Source organism: Penaeus vannamei, chromosome 17 (genome assembly GCF_042767895.1).
Source record: "Penaeus vannamei isolate JL-2024 chromosome 17, ASM4276789v1, whole genome shotgun sequence".
In the NCBI taxonomy this organism is placed as follows: Eukaryota; Metazoa; Arthropoda; class Malacostraca; order Decapoda; family Penaeidae; genus Penaeus; species Penaeus vannamei.
Window position 1 is genome coordinate 9,021,855 of NC_091565.1, and position 12,500 is coordinate 9,034,354.

At 39.1% G+C, this 12,500-nt stretch overlaps 2 protein-coding genes across 6 annotated transcripts in view; one reads left to right on the plus strand and one right to left on the minus strand.

Annotated features, from left to right (window-relative positions):
* LOC113806625 (nucleoporin Nup43) overlaps positions 1–4,595 on the minus strand; it is a 10,516-nt gene extending 5,921 nt beyond the window's left edge. Inside the window, exon 1 of the mRNA XM_070131893.1 lies at positions 4,452–4,595. Within this exon, the coding sequence (XP_069987994.1) occupies positions 4,452–4,595 (144 nt within the window). The remainder of the gene's footprint in view (positions 1–4,451) is intronic.
* The window catches only part of LOC113808471 (FHF complex subunit HOOK interacting protein 2A), a 27,678-nt gene continuing 19,675 nt past the window's right edge, over positions 4,498–12,500 (plus strand). Inside the window, exons 1-7 of one of the 5 annotated variants that reach the window (XM_027359886.2) lie at positions 4,498–4,630; positions 8,429–8,592; positions 8,757–8,903; positions 9,337–9,555; positions 9,886–10,008; positions 10,147–10,326; positions 10,442–10,641. In XM_027359886.2, the coding sequence (XP_027215687.1) occupies positions 4,594–4,630; positions 8,429–8,592; positions 8,757–8,903; positions 9,337–9,555; positions 9,886–10,008; positions 10,147–10,326; positions 10,442–10,641 (1,070 nt within the window). In that variant the 5' untranslated portion in view covers positions 4,498–4,593. Of the gene's footprint in view, positions 4,631–4,956; positions 5,132–5,165; positions 5,184–5,313; positions 5,334–8,428; positions 8,593–8,756; positions 8,904–9,336; positions 9,556–9,885; positions 10,009–10,146; positions 10,327–10,441; positions 10,642–12,500 lie in introns of those variants that run through there. The other 4 variants (XM_070131881.1, XM_070131882.1, XM_070131884.1 and 1 more) reach the window with 4 other exon arrangements.

The window sequence follows — 12,500 nt, forward strand, 5'->3', positions numbered from 1 at the left end:
AAAGGAGGGTGTAGGAGAGGGTGTGGAAAGCAAAGATGGAGTAAAACATTTAGGCTGTCTGGTGTAACTTGGAAAGTGAGGGGAAGGAAAGGTAAGTATAGGAGAAGTGGTAGAGATCTGGATTTAGAATGGAAAAGGGATTTGACAGGGGGGAACAGCAGTGTAGAGGGAGAATGGTTTAGGGTACAATTGTTCTAAACTTGAAGAGTTTTGGGTGATGCTGATATTGAAAGATATCAAGCTTTGAAGTTGAGGATACTTTTCTCTGCATAATTTTTATCATTATTATCATTTTTCTTTTTATTTCATTATTATTATTATTTTAAGAATTGTGATCCCTATGCCAATCTTGATGCACTACATGGCATTCACATGGTATTCTGAAGTGTAGCTGGTACCTGGTCCCTCCCTTTTAACAAAGTATTAATTGCACTAACTGTACATGGTTGTCGAAGGGCAGCCTTGTCATCGCAGGATTTACAGTGCTTTTACAGTACCTTGTGAGGCATTTCATACAAATAAACAACTGCTGCAGCTGTGACTGTGACATGTATTTCTCATCGTAAGGTTTATCAGTTACAGGCATAACATCTATCATTAGTGTGCTATGAGGGTGTATCAGGAGAACGTCTATGTGAGGGTGTTGAGGAGGCAGGCAATGTGCAACCTCTTACTCTTGACTCTCCGGTGGTGACTGCTAGCATTGTCTCCTAGTTGTGGCTTCCTGCTGATACAGTATGCAGAGTTGCCAGCTTTTGTCAGTGAATACCAAAAGAGTATATTTGTATGAACACGCTATAATAGCAATTGGAGGGGAAGCGAGGTATTCAATTTTCCAAGTATTTAAAAAAATATTTGTAGAAAATTCAGTGCGATGGCCTCCTTAACCCACTAGTGACGGTACATTTCTAAGCCAAAAATAATATTTTCTGGGTGGCTCGCCTGCACGCTGGCTGCCACAGGCGACAAAATCACAGCGCGAACTTGGATTTGGAATTGCACCAGCGGGACGACCAGCAATGTTTACTTTTCCAGGTGTCTCATATGTGCGACACCCATTGTAAGTGGGTTAATCTTTCATTGATGTAACTGTACTTCTTTTACATGTTTAAGTTTTACCTATACACTTCTTTAGACTTATCTGCACATCATATGTTTCACACTTTGTCGCCAGCTATGAGGTTTGACAGTTCGGATCTGGTCATTTTGTGGCAGAACGCCAGTGAGAAATGTTGCATTTCCTGTGTTGTATTGATTCTGAGTTATTGTGAAGACTATACAGCAACAAAGAAGAAAAATATATTCGTAACACATCCCAGAGTAATACCTGAGCCCATCAAGTACCCAAATCCTGAAAAGGATTAAAACCGAAGAAATCCCAATGGTAGAAAGAAGGGAACGAAAGTTTGACGTTTTCAGATTTAAAGGAATTTGGTATATTATTTTAAGGTGTGAATGCAGCTCTAACCTGCCGTACGTACTGAGGTAAAGATAAAGTTTCCTCGGGGTAGTTGGGGTGCCGAGCCCCCCCGTCATATCTCCCCTCCTAGACATGGCAACTTAAATTGTTAGATTAGGCTGGTTTATTGGTCAGTATGTTTTTCTGGGGGGGTTTGAGACGTGTAAATTAACATAGATTTAGCTGAAAGGTGGGTTGGGTTCCTATAGAGTTTTGAATTTCAGAGATGGCGGGTATGTCTGTAGAGTTTCACTGGCCGATTTTGTGTTTTTTGCACAGGTCTTACGCATGTTTGTTCTCAATTCTTCTTACTTGAGCCTGTTTTATACCTTAATTTCCCTGATATACTTCATGCTCTCCCCTGCTATTGGGACTATCAAATCAAGATCGTCAATGTAGAAATGGTACTCGATCTTAACAATTCATTTGATTACCGTACACCCCTGGTCCCCCGTCTTGGGAATACATAGAAGGTAGGAAAGGTTAAACAATGTAGTGACTGATTCTGGGTATATTATTCATATCTTACCCTTCAAATTTCCTGATATCTTTAATGCCCTCCCCTGCTATCAGGCCTAAGACTGTTGCTAATGGAGACATTCCATGCAATATTTTCTATCATATTTGGATACTAGATAGTTTATGGTAACTGGTTGAAACAAACAAATCTGCCAGACTAATAGATAGAAGAATCTATAAATATCAAAATCATCACAATCTGTTATGCAATGCTACTGGGCCAGTATGGAAAGTACGGCACTTTTCAACAAGATCTTGGGTGTGCACAAAGAATGCCGTGGATATTGTTCTGGCACCGGATTTTATAACATTTTGGCTATTCGTCCGGCATACACTCGCGCTTGCGCACTATCATTAATTCTGTCTTGGTCATTTCATGCAATATTCATAGTCGGATCGAGACTCTGCTGGGATATTTTTCTGGCGTTTTTTGTCGGAAGCCTGCACTGAAGAGCTATTTTTCCGGCACATCATCAAAATTTTTAATTATTCTTAGGACCGAGTGGACATACATGCTAAGTTTGCTACAGTTTGACATTTCTGTGATTTTCATCCCTGTTCTGTTATTTTATCGTGCCTATAAATGATAGAGCTGCACCCGTCAGAGATGAAGTCCCCGACTCCCGCCAACAATGTTGGGGGATCCCGTGGGGAATCAGGTGTTCGGGGGGGTGGGGGTGGGGGGTGATTTCGTTCATACCATGCATTTTAAAAAAATGTAGGAACCCAAGAGAAGATTTGGCCACGGATGATTCGACACGGTGTTGCGCGAACGAATGAGCGAGTGAACCGCATCTTAAACACATGACATACCAGTAGGATCTCCGTATGAACCAAAAATACCTCCTAACCCGGGGGCTATGCCCCCGGACCCACTCCCAATTGCCGTATTTCCTTACCGGGGCTTCGCCCCCGGACACCCTCCAATTGCCTTATTTCCCGATGTAGGCAAACACTAAGTAGGAGTACTTCAACTCTGGCTATACTTTCTTATCCGGTGTATGCTTCAAAGCTGCAGCAACAGTCCTTGAATCTTTGACATAAAACTGTGTGAAAGTGCTTTGAAATTTGGTCAAGTTTTCCTTCACATCAGCAAAACTGGCAAATTCAGTTCCAACTTTGAAGAAATCCATAATTGATGATCGACACTAAGCCACGAACAATGAACAACACAAAAACAGCACCAAAATTTGTATGCAAGGCTAATGCGCAAGTGTGTGTTTGCGCGCAAATAGTTAGTGCGCATGTATGCCGGACGAACAGCCAAACTGTTATAAATTCTGGTGCCGGAACTATATCCACGGCGCACAAAGAAAATTTGAAGTGTGCAGTGTGCAATGGTTACCAAGTGTGCATATCCAGAAACTTTTCAGATAACAAAATACTTGAAACTCCTTTAAACTATTAGTAAATTCCTTGTTCCATATCGATGTTACATGATTATTTTGATTGTTGACTTCTGTAACTCACTCAGGTGTGCAACAAGGAACTTGCCATCGTTGAAAATCTACGGGCTAATGCAAGCTGTTGGCAGGCGAAAGGAAGTGTGAAATGGACAATGCGCACGATTCTAAATAAGGCTATAAATCAATCTTCAAACTCATAAATGAAGTATAATAACATTAATAAAAGACTTTACGAGGATATATGTGTAACAGTATACACTGATAAGGGTACAGGTAAAATTCCAGCCAACCTTCTTTTAGACAAAAAATAATATATGCAATTGATAGGGCGAGTGATTCCTAAATATTGTTTTGACATGCGCGTAGTAACACTGGTACTACTTAGGCTATTGCAGTAAGGAGTTCATGGGTCAGTGTTGTTTTTCTTACCAAGGTAAACATGCTGATGGACAGAAACTGAAAGGTGAGTGCGTAATATTTTCATTATTTTGGGTAAATATGAGGCCACTGCAGCTTAAACTATGTTCTAACCCACTCTATTTCCTCCGTTCTATAAGATGGCGGTGTCCATTTCCCTCTATCTATGTGCATCGGTATCTTCAACTTATGCCGAATGTTAACTTTCCAGCTGGTTGCATTCTGGGAAGTGAAGGCCTTGGAGGTTCGGAACGTGGCCTCATTGTCTTGCTGGTCCTGACAAGTTGTCTGGACAGGCAATACGAGGAGTTCCGAACACAGCATAAATAATCATCTCGGATCTGGGGCAAAAGATACACGCCAAGGCAAGTGCGAGGTGGCAAGCAGAGGTGTTCTCTGGGAGTTCCTGGAATCGACGTTTTCTCGATTCGAAACTTTTGCGATCCTTGAAGACAAGGCTTTAACACATTTTACCGCATAATCAACTTTCAAAGCCACTTTCACACTAGAGCCCCATCCATCCTCTTAGTATCCGGACCAAACGAGAAATACACACAAAGTGACAGGAAATAAAGATAAAGATACAAATCCAAAACAAATCCCAGTGACATTCGGGCGAGCAGCACAACGTCCCGGTAAACTACTCTTACGCAATCATCCCAGCTGCCAGTGACGAAGGTGTTGGTGTCGCCGAAATCCGAAGTGCTGGGGGGTTTCCATCGCACTGTCTTGACCTTCCTGGAGACATATTTTTTGGAGACGCTCGACGAGGAAATTGAAGCTGACCCCGCCATGCCGCCCGTACAGCGAACGCTCGACTACCCCGCCGGTGAGACGACGCTCTTCGGGTTTTGGAGGGAGAGATTCTGATTTTAAGGTCTAAGGATGACAGCGGGGTGTGGTTTGACTTAAAGTTGGCGTTTATGGGGTTGATTTTAGCGTCTGGGAGGTGACTGTTGTTGATTTTTGATTGTAGGTTTAGTAGTTGAGCCTCTTCACAACAAGGCGCTCGAGTACCCCGCTCAAATACGCGTTTCTACTCATCCTCTTGAAAATTTACAACCTTTGTCTTTTTACGAAGCTTGATAAATTTATTTTTATCCATATCAAATACATTTAAAACCTTTCTGGTGATGGTCTTGTACACACTATTTTGAAGATTTAGGTACTTGAACGCTGTCCACGTAGCAGACGAAATAGAACAAACTTTTCAGAATTTATTCCTCCAATTACGGCGCATTTGACCTCATAATTAGCGTGCAGAAGCAGCTGTTCCTGTTGGTAAGCTATTTCGAGACCACTGGCGTTACCCGGAAGAGACTCTAGTAATGTAAGTGTGTGTTATGGGCGTAGGAGTGGTGGGAATTACAGGAGTATAACAGGTGTTGAGAGTACATCCTTCAGCTGATTGTGACATCTCTCACTTATTATTTATCTTATTATCATATCTTATTATATTGTGACATTTTCAACTTATATGTTGTAACTGCAGTGTACTCTTTGCGTTTTTGAGACGTGTCATGTATGATCAGGTATAATTCCATGCTTATTTTGACATAGCATTCTATGTATCGCGTGTTATTGTTGCAGGAAAATTAGGGGAACAAATCATATATTTTTGGTTTGTCTTGTTTATGTGTGTTATGGAAACAAATTTGTTAGGACTTGACAATGTGTGTCTTGTGTATGTTGTTGTTATCGTGTCCTTGGTTTTGTTGCAAGTTTTATTGGTAATTTTCCTCAAGGTTGAATGTAGTTCCGGTTCAGGAAAGAATATAGAGGAAAGATGATCTTACAGCATTACATTGCTGTTTTGTGAGGTTGCAGTTTTAGAATCAAGATTGTTTTTCCTTGTTTATATGCTTCTGTATCTGTATTTTTTCCTTGCTAATATTGTATATTTAAAAAGGAATTGTAACATTGTGTGATGTAGTTTCTCAAGATCATAAAAACTATTACATGCACACTGGAAAGTTATTTGGGATAGGTGTAGCTTCAGTCAGCTGGCATGTAGAAGGTAAACAATGATCTATATAAAAATGATAACGTGCAGAAATCTAAGGTGCTTTTTTTCCATGACATTTCCATCCCCAATTGAACTAAAGGATCTATTATAGTAACACATTTTCCATCAAATTTTGTTTCTGTCTAAATTTGAGGCTCTCTGCAAGTATCGTTTGCAAATGGAACACCTGCCAGACGAAGACCATTATGACCATTTCCGTCTGATTAATTCCTATCTTGATCTCATGCTATGAAAGAATCTATGTATCTAGAATGTTTTTATTTATAAATTAGATAGAATGAGTGAATGTAAGCATTAGCTAATATTTTAGAATATTCGTATATACAATATACATCATTGTATTTCTATAAGATAACGTAATATGTATGAGAATGTTTATGTGATTCCTGGGACCTCACTCTGATAGTGCCATGTTTGTTTACATGGGCAATGTTTGCTGCCTTGGTAATGTGATGGGGTCAGTTGATTTTCATACGGATTTTACATTCAGAAATGCAAAAATTGACGGAAAGTGTGATAGTGTGATAGGGCTTATTATGAAGTTATTGGATATAGAAGAGAGAGAAAATCTAGTCATGCTTTTTCATGATATAAGTTTATTTTTTGAATAAGTTATATGTGTATTGTCTCCTTTAGAAATACCCATAAGATGATAAAGGGAAACAAGTGACAAAGAAAAGTATATTAAAGTCATTTATACAAAAAAAGACAAGCAGGTAAAAACTCCTAGTGATAAGAAGGCTTTTAATCATAAGAAAAAAAGTCACACATTAAAAGTCTAAGCTGCTACTGATAAGGTCTTTTCTGTAGGAATTACAATTGTTAGCAGGAAAAATCAATAATGTAGTCTGGCTTCAGTAGACAGTAGTTTGATGTTGAGATATCATATAAGATTTCTTCAAATAGAAAAAGAAATCAAGTTTGAATATTGAGAAAGAAAAACCAAAATGAGAATTAGACTGTCCAGAGTAACAATTTGTTTTTCATCATTACTTATTATAATTTATTGATTTTATGTTTTGTAGTATGTTAAACTCAATATTGAGTCTTTGTATGTGTTAACAGGCTAGTGACTGGAGGAAAGTTAATATGATTTATTATCTCTTTTAGAATTTATTTTTGGTAAAATTGCATTTATATTGGTTGTTTATCTCTTGAAACCCAATGAAAGCTTACAGTGGCTTGTAAACCGAATCTGGAGACCAACATGATAATGGTGCAAAATTGAGCTTAGACAGGATATTATATGATAATGATTTAGCACGGGCGGGGAGTTACGAGTTTTATCATGCTAGAATATAAATGGACTGATGACTAAGAGGCTATGCTGATTAGTGCAAGGCCAGTAGCAGGCTTGTGGGTGTTGGCATGTTATGCCAGCAAAATTGATTTTGACAGAAATCATGATACAAACTAGAGCTGATTTATAGTTTGCTTATACCCTATGAACTGTCAGATGATAATGCCATGTTGGCTCTTTCATTGGTACCTCCTTGATATGTAGTATATCAAGTGTAAGGTAATAGACCAAAAGCTGGTTTATTAGGTGTAATAAAAAAAACACAATTAGAGTTTGCTGCTTTCTAGATATGCTGTTAAGTCCTTTCCATAATTCCTGAATTTCTTAAATTACAGGTTTGTATCTATCATATAGTACCAATACTCTGTAGTGACCTACAGAGTAGTTGTAGATTTAAGTCTTCTAAGTATGTGCTTATATTGACTTATCATAATCAAGGACTGATGCATATATTTGGATTTAGACACATGTCCTAGTGCACCTGCACACTCTCATCCATAGTCACACTCATACCCACATATACACCTATACCTACACCCTCACACACACACTTACACTCACACCCACACCTACATCTACACTCACACCCACACTTACATCTACACTCACACTTACATCCATACTCATATCCACACTCAAACCTATGCCCATACCCACACTCACAACCATTCACACCCACACACACAACTATTCCCTCCTACACCCATACTCACTCTCATACTCGCACACTTACACTCATTCACACTTATACCCACACTTAAACCTACACTTAAACCCACACTTACACCCACACCTACATCCACACCTACATCCACACTTACATCCACTCATACATCCACACCTACATCCACACCTACATCTACACGTACATCCACACGTATATCCAGAAGTACATCCACATGTTTATCCACACGTACATCCACTCCCACTCCCACTCCCACTCCCACTCCCACTCCCACTCCCACTCCCACTCCCTCTCCCTCTCCCTCTCCCACTCCCACTCCCACTCCCACTCCCACTCCCACTCCCACTCCCACTCCCACTCCCACTCCCACTCCCACTCCCACTCCCACTCCCACTCCCACTCCCACTCCCACTCCCACTCCCACTCCCACTCCCACTCCCACTCCCCCTCCCGCTCCCGCTCCCACTCCCGCTCCCACCCCCACTCCCACACCCATATTCACACCCACATCCACACCCATACCTACACCCAAACCCACACCTACACCAACACCCAAACCCACACCTACACCAACACCCTATACTATACTGATGGAATTCTTATCTGACCCTCTCAGTTTGCGTAGAGCCAACATGGCTCGAGTGGAGAGGCCTCATGTCGTGTGTTGAGATATTTGGGTTCGTGTTGAATGAGACGCTGTGTCGCACCAGCCGGAAGAGGAAGCACGACCCAGTCATGTTTTCAAGGATATCAGACGCACTTCAGGCTGCAGCTGATGTGGTATGAATTTGGAGTACAATAATGTTTATTTTTGTATTAGAATGAAATGAATTAATTAAAAAGAATTATTTTTTCTAGAATTAGAGATTGAAATATTTCTTGATATGATGTAATAAGATTAATTATTGAATTTGTATGCTGATATACATGACATATATCCTGAGGTTGCTCCACCATGTCCACGTGTTGAAGATCTACGCTACCACTGGACGCAGTTGTCAATCATATGCCAGCGATGTCAGCACAACGAGGGGCAGACACCAGCCATCGAGGAGACACATGTCCCAAGACACTTGACACAGATGCTCAAGGTACAAAAGACGTATTGATTCTGGCTGAAGGGGGGAACTTCACAGAACATACTCAAGATGGAGAAATAGATTTTGCCTTTCACTTTTTGTACTGCTTGAGTATCTCAGGGCATTTTTCTTTTTTCTTGTGTTGGCTATATTTCTTCTCATTATTTGTTTGTCATCTTTCTCTTTCATTAATCTTTTATCTTATTTTATCCACATATATCTCTGTCATTGCATCACTTAAATTTTTTTTTTAATTATTTTTATCATATATCTATATACAGTTAGTTCTATTTGTTCCTCAGTTTCATATTTTTCTGTATTTGTTACTATTCTCCTTTCCCTCTCCCTCTTTTCCTTCTACCTCCTCTCCCATAGCATCTCATTTTGAAAGTAGGAAGTAACACAATTTCAAAAGGATATTTACCAAACACTTTTCTTCTGGCAGATGTTGGTGGCTGAGGAGAGGGAGCAACGTGTGGGTGGGCCATTGAGTCCGTGCATGGAATATCTGGTACAGGAAAAAGTGCTTGCCACCTTGGCCTCCCATGCCAGGGCTGATCGTCCCCTTGGGATCCGCCAGCATGCGTATGTTTTCTTGGTTGGGGTGCTGAACCATCTCCACCATTCCCATCTGCATCATGGTCCTGTGCACAAGCCGCTCCAGGTGTGCTGACAAAATATAGTTGAATAAGATGAATTATCCAATTATTTTGTTGTAGATAGAGGACAGTGAATATAGTTGTATGCAAAGAGAAAAGGCTTAGTTATCTTAGAGGGCTAACACATGAGAACAGATGTCATATAATATGCAATCTATTCTCTTCATTTGATGTTGATCCATGACTATCTGTATCTGTTTTAGTGCAGTGAAAATTTCATTGTCTCATTTTGTTTTGAATGTCTAGCTCTACCGACAGGATATGATGAACAATTAATGTTTTTATTCCTCAAAGTTAAGAGTAATAATTTTGTATGATATTTAATTTTTTTGCAGGTGATGGTGAAAGCTAGCTGTGAAATGAGAGCATCACCCTATGAGCACGAAGAGATGGAATTCCTGTCTACTCTTTGTGAAAAAATACGACAAGATAGTAGTATCATCCTCTTGTATATTCAGGTACATTGTTTTTTTTCTGGTTTCATTTGAAAGTCCACTGTTAGTTATATTTTCTTCTTTTCTCTTATCTTTCTTTCTTTTCCCTGTAGTATCTCTCCTTTGTGTTTTTGTAACATCATTTTAAATTTTACCCTTCAGCCAATAGCAATAACTGGAGGAGTCCCCAGTGGATTCACACCTGATGACAGCTTCCCTCCAACCCCTACACATGAAGTTGCAAATGGTACATCTGTTGATGAACAGAATTCATCAGCTGGGCAGAAATCACAACCAAAGTTTCCTCTTGTGGATGCCCTATTGAACATGTGTCATAGTGCAGTAAGTACAGTAAACTTCATGATTAGATGATATGTATATTATAAATTTATGGTTACAGATAGTTATACTTTGAGTACATCAGGCACATTTTGATATCTTGTCTTTGCTCCCCCAGGATTCTCGCATCTCTTCTATGGCTCATGACTGCCTTGTGTCAGTGGCCAGTATTAGACAAGGACATAGTAGTTCAACAATAGCAAGACATACCCTCCTCCCTCACTACTTGGCATCACGACTGGTTACTGCATCTGATGCTATTCCCAAGGAAACAGAGCCTGCCTTGATAGAGGACATTCCACTAACAGAGAGAAGCAAGTTAGTATGATGGGAAACTTTGTTGATATGTAGGATAGAATATTATTTAGTATTATCCATATTCAGTGTAATTTATGTGTCCTGATTTTTTGATAGATCTGTGTACATTTAGAACCTCAATAAAGGAAATAAAAATGTAAGGAAAAAGACCTCAGACTTAGTTTCCTTAGGACAGATTTTTGTGTACTTTATACAATTTTCAATCTATTCTTTTCATAAAAGGTGTGAATGTGAATGAATAGCTTCACAGTACAAGAAATGTATTTAAGCAGTCTTAGATATATCTTTGTCAGAAATGCATTCATGTTTACTGATGAAGATAAATTTGAAACTGGTTAAATGCATCTCTTGTATTATGAAAATATTAATTCCCAATCACACCTTTTTATACCTTTGTCAGTATGAATACAGTTTATTCTTTTCATGTAATGTGTACTTTCAGTCAATAAGCAATTGTCAACTCTTTGTAGATATGTCTGTTCTGACTTCAAAATCTTTTTATTTTTATAACTGCCCTTTTTTATCAAACTTTGAAGATGATCATAAACTATAATACCTTATTTTCCATGAAAAAAATAGCATGATAGAGGCAAGTAACTCTTCGGGTTGGCTCCCCAAGTTTACCAGGGGCTCTGGAGTAGGTTTTTGTGATTCCCAAAGCGCTCTTCGGACTCTAAATTCCTTCAAAACAGATGGAGATGAGGGAATTGTGAACTACATTAAGCGTAACGTAACTTATGCAAGAAGCGCAATTTTAACATTCAATTTGTATGGATACCATCTCATGTTGGTATACGCAAGCACGACTATGTAGACAATTTAGCGAAAGAGGCTTGTAGCAAAGATATTGTAAATATAGATCTTGGGATGCCTCTTGCAAGGGTTGCACACATATTAAAAAGTTCTCATAAAGAAGAACTGATAGATCTGACGAGTTCACAAAGGCCTGAAAGCTGTAGTATAAGGCACTACGATCAGTATAGAGATTGTAAGCCATCCTATGGGTGGCACCGAAGTAAAACCAGGCAATGTGACGTGGTTATTGCCAGAATACGTTTAGGTTATAGAATGCACTGGCAACTGCAAGGTGCAAGAAGTGCAGATGAATCTAGATGTAGACTGTGTAACGAGGAAAATAAGCGAACGCTTGAGCATTATATCTCGGAGTGTCATGTGATACAGCCTTTCAGACCAACTAACATGAGGTATAAAGAACTATGTGATTATTTTATAGAATCTGATACATTGGAAGATATGTAAAACTATCATAATCATAAAACGCACCACAGAACACCTTTATGTTAACACAAAAACAAAGGTAGATCAAACGTAATATACGTTTGCATGCTGTATGACATATTCCCATTTTACCATGTATAGTTACTGTAATCACAGAATACTGTACTCTGTCGAATGTATGTGAATATATGTAACACTCTGTAATCACGATTGCCCACGCCTGAGCAGTTAGCCAGGGTGGTAAATAAACTTACTTAACTTAACTTAGTGCACCTAGAGCTTGTCAAAAGGGAATAAATCCCTGATTCTGGTTCCAGAGTCCCTGTTATTATTTTATCATTTATTATAATCTTTCACAGGACACATGTCATTCTGCAAATTTAAATTTAGTTTGTCTCCATGCAACCTGTGTTTTATACTATCACTATTTATATTTATAGTTTTAAGTGTGCAAATGTTTTTATATTTAATCTTTTTCATTACATTGCTTGGTGTAAACTCTTGGTCTTATAGCTTTTTAAATTCTAGTGGTGGTGCAAATGTTTCCATCTTTAAATAGACAATGGCTGTGTTACCAATCATTATCAGGTGTGTGTTCAACAAAAAACGTTTTGTGTTCC